We start from the raw sequence: 14,844 nt of genomic DNA on the forward strand, positions 1-14,844 counted from the left end.
TTCTTCCCCAGTAGCATAACACAAGTGCATCGATTCTCCTGTCTCCCGTGTTCAACATCATACATATGGTGCAACGGAGGATACCATGGCTTGGGTCAGGAGCACCTTAATCCTCAAAAGACATCCTTGCTTTATAAAACTCTAACGAAATCTTGGACCACAGATTTACCTAATGCGACTTGCCTAAGTCTTCAAAGTGGTATTCTTGATTTTGAGCACCTTGAAGATTTACCCAATGCAGTGTATCACTTGCTCTCTTGATTGCTACTTCCATGAGCGCTGATTGTGCATACAAAGAAGACAACTTTCTTGAACATGTCAATCATTTCTCAGTTTTTATGATGCTAACTATGGGTCCAGTGGTAGGAATTTGGGTTTTCTTTACATTGAGTTGTGTGTAACCCATACTGAAGGCTGTAACCCTTCGTGTTTGGAAATGGAAGGTCTATTTCTTCTTCATAGTCTGTTCTTAGCCTGGAAGCTCTGCTAAAACTTGTTCATCTTTGGGAACCCCAGGGGCATTTGAAATACTAGTGCCAAACCTTTCATCATTACAGCAACACACATGCTATCACAGTATGACAATTTTACAGACAAGTGGTGGAAAAACAACATGTGACAATAAAATAAAAAGAATTAATGTTTATATATTATTGTTTATATATGATTATATATTAGTTTTTCAAAATAAATTCCAGATATTACTATGGTACACTTCCTACATGTGTAGGAAGTAGGTGGAAATAGAAGCTGTAACACTGTGGTCTTCAGAAATGGAAAGTGTTAATGTGCTTCATTTGCAGCGGTATCGTCCGATTGATGTGACAATCCACTCTCTTGAATTAATTCAAGGTAAAACAATCAGAGGTCTTCCAACAAAGTATACTATTTAGCAGTTATTTCATACCCATGTTACAAAAGAGAATGAGAGAGAGAGAGAGAGAGAGAGAGAGAGAGAGAGAGAAGCTGAATATTGATCATGGTCATTCGTGTGTAGGCATGCACTAGATGGTGCTATAAATATGATTCCAGAAGACACGCTATACGTTTGTCTTTAAAGTGGTGATTATGACTTTTGGGAAAAAATCTCCAGTTCAAGACCCACTGATTATAGGTAATCAAATTATTCTAAAATTTCTTGAAACTTTAGTTTAAAGAAGACTTATTTTTCATGATAAGTTGAAGAAAAGTAATATGCAGATACAGATATCAATTAAGTTAAAATTTGTTCTAGATATAAATAAATGCTGCATTCCTAAATAGACCAGCCCCATAACTTTTTAACTCTAGAAGAAATGGCCAAATAGAAACACAAACACTAAGAAATTACAGTGATCTCAAGATTCTATAGGAAGAGAATGATCTCTTTCACAAATTCGCCTTTTTGTAGTTATACAGCGTCACCTGACATTTTAAATGGTCAGAATATATACTAAATCCTCAAGTGTGGGGTTGTTAATCTGCGTTACTAGCAGTATTTCCCATTTTATTATAGATATCTCCTGTTGCCTTAGGATAGAAACATGATTTTACAATACAGGAAGATACAAAACACTGTATTTTCTTTTATATGTATGCACATTATGGTGCCGATCAGTTTTCTGGATGTAAATGATCCTCGACTCAGTTCATAAAGAAAAAGCTTTAACGTGAACTGAGTTTGGTGGAGTGAAAACTTGCATAAGAACCATCTATGGGACTAGATCAGGTCAAATCCAATCAACATTTCCAAACCACTCAAGCTTCTCTGAGGCTTGGGACGTCAGCTTTGATGGTTTCAGAATGTGACCTAGCATCATGTCCATGGGACACCATGGTACTGCTAGACATGGGCTCAAAACAATTTATCCCAAGGTTTCTGTGATAATTTTTAACTTCCAAGCAAGCACACTAAACATATAGGAAGCTACTTGGGATATATTCCATACAGAGATGTAAATAGCACAATTTGATCAGAAAAATGTCTAGGGACGCAGTTAAATGTGTTAGCTAAGAGAGATGACTTGGGGTTATGGAATATTTTTATCATTATTTCAACGTCATTGTTCTTGAATAGATGCATGCTTGCCTGTATAAATAGGGTAGTAGGGAGAGTAATTGATGATGTAAAATAGAATAAGTAAAGAACCGTAGCATTGCGACATGACTCAAACAATGCTTTATCCATTTTGTTTTTACTTGCATGGTAGGTTCCTGAGGTAGTGAATGCCATACAGGTTAGAATGCTGAAGCAGAAGTTAGGAGATCAGTTATCGCATCTCAGCTACACCATTCCGTTATCGTTATATGTTGGTGAGTACTCTGAATTCTCAGAGCTTCTTCAGCTGTAAGATGGAAGAACAGAATCTCCCCATCTTGTTATTTTAAACACGGAGAACCTAAATATATCGGGAATCCCAAAATATGTACATGCTAGTGATGAGGAAGTGGTCTTTGTGGTTGAGGTAAGATGAACAAACAATAATAGACACATCACCATCTACTTATATTTTTTGGAAGCAAAACCAACCAAGAAAGGCTCTCTTAATGTTGATTTCTTTGCATTACAACCTTCCTTGACAAATTTTATCAATTACATAAGCTAAAATTAAACATAAATTAGCTATGTTATGGAATGTAAAAATACGGGTACTTTTTGGCAATAAAGTCATGGATTTTGGTATGGAGTGCAAGTACACTTAGACTCTGATGACACGCAGAAGTTGGAAAAAGAAAGTGAAATAAAATAAACAATAAAAGCTATTTCGAGTCTTCAGCTCACAAAAACTGGCTTTTGTTCGAATATATCATTGTCTTTTCCATTTCACACTTACTTTCTATGAGGACAAAGGAAATCAGACAGAAAGGATAATTTCCCCAAATGCCCAGAAGATAAATGTTTCCGCAGAGGTGGATGTCAAAGAAGGAAGTTAAGAGTCTTGCTTCATTGATTTTCTCCTGCTACGCTCTCACTGTCAGCAGTGAGACACATGAAAACATTAGCATTTTATGATCTATCGAGTGCATGCTTTCTGAACATGAAAAATATACCAAATGGCCAATTGAAAAAAGTGACCACTTTATTTATCTGATGACCTATATCACATTGTGGTGTTTTAAAATACATATCTATATATATTTATCAATTACAATCATATTTATCAATCAGTAGTTTTAGAATAGTTTTAGAAAAGATCAGCTGTTTGAATCAGTGAAGCATAAAAACCATCTGTCTCATACTTTGTAATATCATAGACTAACAGTTCTTGCATTTGAATCCTAAGGCCATGCCCATTTAAGAATATTAGATGCAGTAGTGATTATGTTTATGGACAGAATATTATCGCTTTTTACTAAAGGCCTTTGAGAGATTTATATAGCAAGAAGCAGAAATTACTTGATCTTTAAAAAGCTATTGTAACTATTTAAAACGAGTTTGTCTCTACGATATATTTGGTTGTAAAATCTATTTATATAATTTAAAATTTTATTTGCATGGCCAATCTTAACTACTACACAGCGGAGAGAAAGGCTACACTTGAGAGATGCTGTATTAGATGAAACAAGAGAACCAGTTTCCAATAGGTGTCTGGTAAATAGGGTCAAGAACATTATGTATCTATATAGATCTCATTTTCTAAAACAATCAAAATTTTATGACAGAAAGACAGGGCTTCCTATTCCTGTAAACAGTTATAATCTCTTAAAATTACCTTTCAATGATTTTATAAAAACACCTCTTCCAACTGATTTTGTGTGTTTGTTTCTGGGACAAGGTGTATAGATGAGGGGTAGGCACCCCCCCAAAACAAAACAAACAAATAAACGAAAACCAAACAAATTTCGGAATTGTGCTGGGTGGAACAGGGCTTTCGGGTAGTAGGCCTGTCTTCCCGCGAGGGAAACACGAAGCAAGTTGCTGAGCGAGTGTACCCAGTGGTGTTGCCTGGCAAGGTTCTTTCGTCACAGTGAATTTTTCATAAAAGCGGTTTCACTCAAACGCTGTCTTTTGTGACGGCTTATTGAAGAGAACAACGTGCTGCTGTGAAATTTGTTTCTTGTGAAGTGAAAATTCCATGGGGACGATTGTGATGTGAACACAGCTTACAAGGACAGTGTTGGGGGAAAACTCAAGTGCATAAGTGGTTTTCTCCTTTCAAAAAAGGTGAAATGTCATTTGAGGACAAAGACGATGCTCACTTGTATGTTTGAAGTGAGGGGGATAGTGCTTTTGGAGTTCATTCCACTAGGTCAGACTGTTAATCAAGCTTTCTATTTAGAGGTTCTGAAAAGATTGCATCATCATGTGTAACGAAAAAAGCCTGATTTGTGGCAGACTGAGCAAATGGTTTTGCCACCATGACAATGCACCTGCTCATGCAGCCATTTCAGTGCACCGTTTTTTGGCAAAGAAAACCCAGCATGCCTTTCTTGCCCCACACACTTTAGTCACCTGACCTTGATCCATGCAACTTCTTTTATTTCCACAAATGAAGAGGGACATGAAAGGACAGAGAGCTGATGATGTAGAAAAGGTGGAGGAAAAAACCGAGGGAGGTGCTGTCAGCCATTCAAACTGATGACTCTGAAATAAATTTCCCAGAACGGAATCACAGACTTGACAAATGTCTTAAGTGTCGTGGAGAAGATTTTTTAAGGTGATAAAGTTGTCTTGTAAATACAATTAAACACATCGCTTTGAAAATGATTCCATTTGGGGGAGCAGCCACTCGTACATCGTATTATTGACCAAGTGTACATAATTGTCCATTTCTCATTCTGTGCTTTGTCTTAGAGTCCTGATGGTACTGTCAAATAAGCAGTAGACTGCTCCTTGCAAGGTTCATATTCACCAGCCCTGGCACAGGATAAAGATGAGGCTGCCTTGTTCCTCAGAGATTTAGAGCGTCAGAAACCCTAGATAGGGATGTTATCAGTTGGAATCAGCTTGATGGCAATGGGCTTGGTTTGGGTAAGCCTTTATCTATCTTTTCATCAGACCCCTAAACTCTGCTTGTCCCTGAGTCTGAACAACCACTGGCAAGTGAGGCATCAAGTCATATCAGTTCATTCTAATAACCAGCTGGCCACCAAACCAGGTGCTGAGTGGGTTCTGATTTCTAGTGACTTTATATGTGTTAAAGCAGAACTGTACTAATCGGCTGTTTAGCAGTTGACTGCAGAATGAGATTTCCAAGCCTTCCCTCCAAGGTTCCTCAAAGAGGTCCCAAACCTTCAGTTTTTCTATCTCCTAATGTGTTTCTTGTTCCCTCTAAAAAGGCCACCTTTGCGCAGAAAGCCTATTTCTTATTCATCTATAAAACTCCAAGTACCTAGCAAAGTTCCCGTACATAGCAGGCAGTCAATAAATATGTTGACTCTGTAAATAAGATAATTACCACGTAGACTATTTATTTTGCCTTTTACAAACTAATTCAGTATGCACATGATAAAGACAGTAAGAGCAGTTCTCATTGTAAGATCTAGTTTCCAAATGCTATTAATAACTTGTATAAATGCCAAACCTTGAAATCATTTGTTTAATAGAAAGATGAGTCTTATGCTTCACTAGATGGCACCAAAAAAATCTCCCAAAAGAAACACTGAGTAGGGAAGAGGGAAGGAGTGGAGAAAGGTGGAAAGCCTGGTTATAATTTACAGGAAAGGTCTGGTGATCTCAAGGGATGTATGAGAGTTTTAACTATGCATTTTAGCCTAATTTTCACATGCACACAATTATACTCTACAGGTATAGGAATGTGCTGTGATATAATTAGACACAGGAGACTTGATTCTATTTAGTCTTTCATAGGGGAAATGAAGTATATAGGAAAGAGCAGTACTGAATCTCATGCTGGCCACGAGGGTGCACTGCTGCTGAAGCATTTTTTCCAATCTATAGTAGAAATAAGCTAAATGGTCCTCTATGGGGCTCAATGACCTGTGGTGCTCTCAGCACCTTCTTTGCTATTTGTAAGTTAACTTTGGTCTTGCAGGCAATGAGACTCGATTGCTCTTTGGTATCTTCAGATTCCTATGATGTATTCCGTGACATTTACCTACAAGTAAATCCGCTGAAGAGGGAAATGAAAATAAATTCAACGTTGTTAAAATTTCAGTCTGTCTCTTCCTAATCCATTTCTACCTTCTACTAACTGGCTGTGCCTTTGGAAAGTTTTCTGCGCACAGTGAAGGTTCTGTTGATGAGTCTTCCTGCCTCTGCTATTGCACTGCTTACGTGGCAATATCTGTGTTGGTGCCTTCATGCTGCTCAAATAAGAGTGGGTAATTAGGATCCATGCAGAGGTGCCACGAAAAGGCCTAGCAAAATGCTTCGCTAAAGATACCTAATAGCCAAGTAACCACTATGCCAAGCTTTAATTGGGAACACATAGAGGCTCCATGCATGAGAATCAACTCAATAGCCGCAGATTCCTATCAATGGTCCTGATGTCAATTGACATCTATTTTCTTACATGAACCCATGATATGTTGACATTAGGGTACTCATTTATGAAATAATATTAAGCATGCGGGTTAAAGTGTTCTTCAGGATATTTGGTGCAAGATATATATACCAATTCCCAGGAATGAAGAAGATTTTGTAAAATGTTAATCACATTGTTTCCTAGTATCATACTCAAAATTACCTATTTGATTTTTTCTGCAACTATACGATCTTATCAGGAATTTTCTATCAAATTGCAATAGTGATTTTTAAAATGAAAACATTACAATTCGTTTATATATTGCTTCATGGATCATGTGGATTTATGTGTCATTTTATTAGGACTGCATATATTCACAGGCTTTCCACCCGGTACTGGAGGGATGTGTCCGGTTGGTAAATAGTCAGTCATTCAGAAGTTGCTTACTAAGCAGTTTAGTTGATTAGCATAGACATTATATGATAGAGAAAAGTATCAAGTTTGTAGGTCAAAATTGATCAATGAGTTAAGATTTGCTGTGACCTTGACTGCTCTAATGAGTGAACAGGAGAGTGAGGGCTGATAATAATAAAGGGACGAGGTAACGGCAGGTGAGAACTATTTACAGTTTACACGCTCTTGTGTAGCAACTAACAGCAGCAACAGTCATACCACGAAACTCCAGTAGCAACCATATCATTCACTACATACACAAGTCAGGTGCCGGGTTTATTGTCCTTCGCTATTTTTGTTCACTGCTGTATTTTAAGCTTTTGCTTCGTCAAGATAAAAATAAATGCATTAGTTAATGCAGCTGGTATCTGGTGGATCCTTACCAGAAGACCTAAATCCATCCCTACGCATGATTCAGTAAGAAAGAAAAAAATGCATTGTATTCACTTAGACGTTTGTTGCAATGCATTTTTCCGTCTCAGAAGAAGACACGTGGGAGGAATTATGTGGTGTCTGTGGATTAGAAAAGAATCACAAAGTGTGGGTCTATGACAGATCTGAGAGGATACAACCTAGTATCTGTGGAAACTATTGCCAGCGAAGTAAAGCATATATATATATTTGAAATAAAATTCACACTTAAAATTGATAAAAATCCTATGTGCATTACCAAGACACATGAGGGAAGGGGGAGCGGGGAGGGAGGGAAAAAAAAGAGGACCTGATGCAAAGGGCTTAAGTGGAGAGCAAATTCTTTGAGAATAATTGGGGCAGGGAATGTGCAGATGTGCTTTATACAATTGATGTGTGTATATGTATGGATTGTGATAAGAGTTGTATGAGCCCCTAATAAAATGTTTTTAAAAACTAAATGTAATTATGGCATACCAAAAAAAATGCTATGTGCTTTTCAAGTGTTAATTCCCAAAACTATAACAGCTACAAATTAAGACTTAATGCCTTAACTGGTTGGGGCCATCTTCTTACCTGTCCTTACTTAGTAGGGACTTTGTTGTTGTTGTTGTGGGAGAGACAATGGATGAACTGGAGCCACGGAATCTAGACAGGTGATTCTTAGGATAAAAACTGTGGTATCTGTTAGGTGGTGTCAGCTCTGTTCTCCCTCATAGCAACCTTGTACACAACAGAAGGAAACATCACGTAGCCCTGTGTCATCCTCACTACTGTTCAAAGGTGGAAGCCAGTGTGTCAGTGCATCGTATGGAGGGCTGCCTCTTTTTCGCTGCCCCTCTATTTTACCAAGCATGATGTCCTCCGGTCCTGGTATTCCCTGACAACATGTGCAAAGTTCATTAGACGATGTCTGTCATCCATGTCTCTAAGGAGCATTTTAGCTCTTCTTCCAAGACATATTTGTTTGTCCTTTTGGAAGCCTATGGTACTTGGAATATTCTTTGTCAGCACCACAATGCAAAGGCATTTGATCTTCGGTCTCCCTTATTCAATGTCCAAAGGTCACATGCATATGAAGCAATTAGAAATATCATGGCTTGGCTCAAGCACACTCTAGACCTCAAAGTAACCTTCCTGCTTTTCAACACTTTAAAGAGGCCCTGCGCTCAGTTTACCAAATGTGATACATCATTTGAACCTTAGACGGCTGTGTTTAGGAGCATTGAGGATGGATCAAAGATCCTTCACAACATCAGTCTTTTCTCCATTGATAATGGTATTTTCTACTGGTCCTGTTGTCAGGATGTTGATCTCCTTTACATTGAGTTGCAGTCCATGGTGAAGGCTATCCACAACCGACCGTCATCAGCAAGCGCTTCAAGTCCTCCCTGCTTTCAGGAAGCAAGCTTGTTTCATTTGCATATTAAAGTTCTTAACAAGCCTTCCTCCAGTCCTGACCCCACATTCTTCTTCATTGAATCTAATTTCTCCAATTATCTGCTCAACATACAGATTAAATGGTTGTGGTGAGAGGATTTCACTTTGACGCACACCTTTCCTGGTTTTAAACCATGAAACACTCCTTTGTTCTGTTCCTACAACTGCCTCCCACTCATGTACAGGTTCTGCAGGAGCCCAATAATGTGCTCTGGTATCCCCATTCTTCTCAAGGCTGTCCATAGTTTGCTATGCTCCATGCAGTTGAACGCCTTTGCGTAGTCAATACTACCCAAGGAAGCATCTTTCTGGTACTCTCTGCTTTCATCCAAGATCCACCAGCATCAGCAAGGAGATCCCTTGTTCCATGTCCTCTTCTGAATCTGGCCTGAACCTCTAACAGGTCCCTGCCAATATACTGCTACGATCGCTGTCTTATCTTCAGTAAAATTTTACTTGCATGTGATGTCAATAATATTTGTCTATAATTTGAGCATTCTGCTGTGTCAGTGTTCTTTAGAAGGGTATGAACGTGGGTCTCTTCCAGTCAGCTGACCAAGTAGCTATCGGCCAATTTTCCTGTCATAGAGAGTGAGTGCTTCTTGTGTGTCATCAGCTGGGTGAAACATTTCAGTTGGTATTCCATGAATTCCGAGAGCCCTGTTTTTGGCCAATGCTTTCAGTGTAGCTTAGATTTCTTCCTTCTGTACCATTATTTGTTGTTGTTACCTCTGGAAATAATTGCAAGTAGACTGCTTTGGCTCAGGGACTCTGTGTGATCTTCCCACCTCCTTTTCATGCTTCCTGCACGGTTCAATATGGTGCCCGTAGCACCTTTCAATCTGTAACTTGAGGCTTGAATTATTTCTCAACTTCTTTCTGTTGGAGGCATGCGGAGAGCTCACCTCCCTGGGGTTCTCTGACTCTGGGATAACAACTAGAGAGGAAAAAGTGTGGCTCTTGCTTAACGAGGAGCGAGGAGCTGAAAGTCCTGTACATGTGTTTAGCCTCGAGCTTTATGATTTTTTTTCCTGATTGATTTTGTTTAGTTCTCTGGGCAATTCTGCAAGTGCCTGCAGGGGGGCTCCTCATGTGATGGTTCCCCACATTGTTTGGAATCGGTGATAAATGAATGCGATGTTTTGTATTGAGCCCTGTTTTCTCACTTGCATTTGTAACTAGCCTCCATATTGCTTCTGAAATTTCATTCTAATTTCACTTTACAACTTATATTTACTTATTAAAGATGTATTCACTAGAAATTAATGTTTATTTTAGACTCCGCTTCCAAGAACGTCCTACTACAGACATTTCCTTTAATTAGAGAAAATGTTTTCCATGATTATTGAATTTCCCTCCCTATCATATCATGTCATGTCGACAAGTAAAGTTCTGTCCCTGATTACATCAATCCTGATTCAATTCATAATCATCATATGTGTGTGTGCTTGTGTGTGTGGTAAAAGAGTTCGACAAATAGATAGGCAGGCAGACAGACAGATAGACAGACATGTATGGATATACAGGTATCTATAGTTACACATACAGTGAAACTGAGAGACAGAACTGAAGATGGCTGCTTTGTTTTTCTGAATTTCACAAAATAGCTACCTTTAAAAGGGTGTCATTGTATTTTTCAATTGGGGGGAAAATATTAGCTTGCCTTTCTATCAAGTTTTTAATCATACATAGTGTCCAGATATTAGAAGTAGTTACCTATGGATATGTATGCATACGTATAGGAGCCCTGGTGGCAAAGTGGTTGTGTATTGGGCTGTGATCTGCTAGGATAGCAGTTCAAAACCACCAAATGCTGTGTAAGACAAAGATGGGACTTATTACTCTCAAAAAGATTTAGTGTCTCAAAATCACAAGGATAATTCAACCCTGTCCCCTGTCCAATAGGGTTATTATGGGTCAAAGTCAACTCGATGGCAGTACGTTTTCATGTGTATGTATGTGTGTATATGTATAAACACACATGTTCATGTATGCACACACAGAAAGGGACTTCAAAATGTTTGCAAAAATGTTCCATTGTCTTTTAATTTCATTTTCCCATGAGTCTTTTGGAGCCCCATTGTACATAAGTAAAAAATACATTTTCCATTCCGACCATGAATATCTCTACAATTCAGCATTGTTAATTATATTCACCACATTGGGCCACCATCACCAGTATCTACTTCCATATTTTTAAATCACCTTTAACCGAAACTCAGTGTCATTTTGTATTTAAGTTGCAGACTTGTGCCACGATGACCTCAATTGAGTAATTATCTCAAGATACAGTCGAATAGTGTGTCAACTCAGAGCAGATTGAACTAAACTTTTTAGAAGGCAAGACCTACACTCATATGCTTGGCCTTTGCAGAGTGGGGAAATCTGTTCTCATAGCTTTCCTTTCTATTCTTCTAGCCTGCCTATCAGATAAACACAGTGTAGCCATGAGTTAAAATCAGCTTAGAGGCAACTGGTTGGTTGGCTATCAGAATTGTTGATGGTAACTTTGCATGGCAGAGTAGTCATTTTGCTTGGCCTTAGTCATTGCTTCGCTTCTGATGATTTCCCTAGGCTTTCACTGCTATCAGAGTTCCTACCCCTCTTTAATAGACAAACAATGGTTGACTAGCACGTACGATGTGTGTATGATAAAATTTATTCCCATTAGTGTAGCTGTTTGTGCCAAATTATTTCAACTCTACATATGGTGACATGGTGTTCTGCAAATCAGGAATCAGTTAATAAAATAATTCAGAAACCCTTTCCACTTAGAAAACAGCAGTTTCCCTACAATCAGGTACTTTATGACTGTTTGAAAACCATGAGGGCACAGTTTTCATTGAAACTCTGTGAGAAGACAACTGAGGAAAAAAAATGAGACTGTTGTACTTACTTAGCTTTTTCATGCAGTCGCGGAGTCTGCGTTCCAAGCTCAGCACCCTCTGATGCAGTTCCTCGTAGTCATAGGCGCCGATTTCCTCCTGGATCCCAGTGAGGACAGCTGACAGATTGCGAATCTCCTCCTTGAACTGGGTGATCAGCTTGGCGTCGGTTTTGTACTGTTCCAGCACGGGGATCAAGGGCAGGAGCTCGTCCATCTTCTCTTTCAGCTCCTGGGAAAGCAGCCCATCATCCCTGAGGGTCACTTAGAGCAAACCAAGCAGCTATGTTCTTTTAAAGACAATGCTTAAAGAATGTGATTAAAATAATTTCCATATTCCCCATTGATTTTTGCTTGAAATAATGTATTTTGTGAAAATGCAAGCAGCCACACCCATCATTCGTGATAAATCCATTCATCTCAGCTTTCCAATCCAAGGACTTCTCTTTAAATGGTTGGATGCTTTTCTGCAAATCAAATTGATCCTAAACATAATTAGAGTAACTTCCAGTTGGTGTCAATTAAAGGTTTTTGTATCAGCCCACTATCTGGTATTATTTTATAATGTCAACAATACAGGAGACATAAGCGCTGTCCATCTTCTGTGTATGGAATTTGAATGAAGTTAATGGATACAGGTCAAGTATGTTATGTCTGTCTAGCTAAGGCTTATTACCTACCTGCTGATTATTCCTGTCAGAGGGGGTCCTTACAAGAAATTACGGATCCTAGACCAGCTTCTCTCTAACAGAATGTGTTTGCGATCATCAACTCTTCCACTCTAGCATTTTGCTACACATTTGCCCAGGTATTCTGAGCTCTCTTTAATTCTACTTTAGCACAACATCATTAGGAAGGTAAGCTCAGCCAGGTATAATAAATCATGCAAAGCCTCCCAGAGGTCAAAGAAATATATGCTACTGTTTACCATTTTGAATTATTCCCCACATTCTGACTTTCTTTTCCTTAGTAGAGATCATTTAGAGGTCACATTCAGGTGGAGTTGTTTACTTGGATTGTAAATGAACACTCTCAGGGACCAACATGTTCATTGTTCATGTAACTGAAAAGGCAGTCGCACAGAGTTGGGTGAAATTGAAGCAGTGATTTTTCAAGAGCGAGAAGCTTATGCCTAAGCTGGGGCCCCATTTCTGCCCACTCCAGGACGTTGTCTACCTGCAGTTTCATCTGCAGTGTTCAGACATATTGAAATAGTAAGATCAACACAAATATTTCATACGTCTGATTCCCTGGTGAATTTATTATAGATAAAATAATTTGTGGAAAGAACTGTCACTATTATAATCATTTGAGAATAACCCGTAGATACTGTCAGAAACCATGCTGTACACTAACTAATTTAAGAGCTGAAATTTGCATTTTTAAATTACATTTGAGAAATGTTATTACTGTAAATGCATTAAAACATCAAGAACTCCCATTGCTGCCTTGATTTATCGGCATATGTTTCTTAACGGGGAAATTGTCACTTGCTTTGTAAATTCAGAAATCTTTGAAAGCACGTGGTGAGTAAAAGAGTGAAGTCTTAAGAATGAGAAATACTTGCAATTATCACAGTCAAAAGACAGGATTGCAGAACCTGCTCATTTTGGGGGCTCAATTGGAAACAAACTTATTAGGTTGAGCATTGTTGTATGGCCTCCTTAAAGGAAGACAGGGTGATTTCTTAAGAAGACAGAATCGCTCAGCTGATACTATTTGATGCACATTGTAACAACTGTCACAATGAAAGAGCCTATGCCCTCTTAAGGACTTATGGTAGTGTCTGGGTAGCATGGATGGTTAAGCAACCAAGTAACAGCAATTTGCTATCTACCAGAGACACCTTGGAACCAACCTTGGCATTGTGCTGTGGGAAGATCACAGCTATTGGACACCCTGTGCTTGCAGTTCCACTCTGAAACATGTCTGCTTGCACGGGTCACAATTATTCCATCAAAATTGCTTGTTTGTTTGTTTAGTGTGGGTATATTAAAAAAAAGAGCGACTGGATATCAAATTTGGGTGGCGTTTTCCTCCCTGGAATGAATCTTTTTAAAAGTTTTCAATTTGATCATTGGTGATTATTCTTGAAATTCTGGAAACTTGCTAGAGAGCAGTGGAAAGTCCAGTCAGGGCACATCTAAAGTTCTTCAAAGGCTAGTGGGAGATGGCACAGATCCTTGCTTGCTAATTCCCTTTAGAAGTTCACGTTCTAGTATGTGGATTGCATTACTAAGGCAGAGTTGTGGTAACTTGCACAACATGGATCACTTTATGGAAGAATGACAGCCTCAGCTTGGCAGCTAGCAAACTTTCCATATTAAAAAGGCATCGAAAACAAAATCTGCTTAACGATGAAATAAAAACTGAACGAGAGGAGGATTTTCTTTGGGTATAAAAGTGTTTCTCAACACTAAGGTTAGTTTTTAGATGTTCCACTTCTTAAACAGACCAAGTACCTAGCACAAAATCTGATTCATGGTGGGATTTAGGGAATAAAGAATTCAACAGATATTTCTTGTACTATAGTTATATGCAAATTTGTATATCTGTATGTGTATATATAAATATGCATGCCATGTACATGACATACCTTATAAAATAGATGTCATTTTCATGATTATTTGAAAATAATCATGCTATTATACATATATTATATATTTAATTCATAGAGTTAAAGTGCAGCATTGGGATTACGGTTGGTAACTATGGAGATGAAGCTTCTAGGTTTCAGTTTTGGCTGTAACACATATCAGCTTATATATGATGCTTAGTAATGACCCAAACTTTTTGTCCATTGGTTTCTTTTTCCTGATTTCTGTATTGGAATAAAAATAGCACTACTTCTAATAAGTGTTTAATCATTTAGTTAGTATATTTAAAATGATCAGAAGTGGACTCAACTATGTATAAATATTTAAAATAAGTGTTATTTGTATTGTTATCTGGATTTTGAAATATAGTTTTAGAATTTACTTGCCTAGCTTAGATTTTATGTAATAGGTAAATTCAAATAACTGTTTCACAAGGTGATGCTGAAAATAAGTTTTCCGATTGGAAGCCTGACTGCTGCTAGGGAAAAGTATATAACAGGCACATTATTTTCTTGGTTTTCACTTAGCTTTGTTTCTCTTTTATTTCTGGTTCTTCTCAAGATTTTTTATAGATGTGCATGCTTCACCACGTGTTCTCAGCCTTGCCTGCATTGAAGTCTCACGCTGTCCTCTCAGCTTCACATGGTTCCCA

General features: G+C 38.3%; 1 protein-coding gene across 2 annotated transcripts in view; it reads right to left on the minus strand.

The window, feature by feature from the left end:
• The window catches only part of OLFM3 (olfactomedin 3), a 61,346-nt gene that overhangs the window by 9,210 nt on the left and 37,292 nt on the right, over positions 1 to 14,844 (minus strand). For both annotated transcript variants that reach the window (XM_075540275.1, XM_075540274.1), the window contains one exon: positions 11,608 to 11,827. In XM_075540275.1, coding sequence (XP_075396390.1) covers positions 11,608 to 11,827 — 220 coding nt within the window. The remainder of the gene's footprint in view (positions 1 to 11,607; positions 11,828 to 14,844) is intronic.

The sequence above is a fragment of the Tenrec ecaudatus genome, chromosome 1, assembly GCF_050624435.1.
Source record: "Tenrec ecaudatus isolate mTenEca1 chromosome 1, mTenEca1.hap1, whole genome shotgun sequence".
NCBI classification, from domain to species: domain Eukaryota; kingdom Metazoa; phylum Chordata; class Mammalia; order Afrosoricida; family Tenrecidae; genus Tenrec; species Tenrec ecaudatus.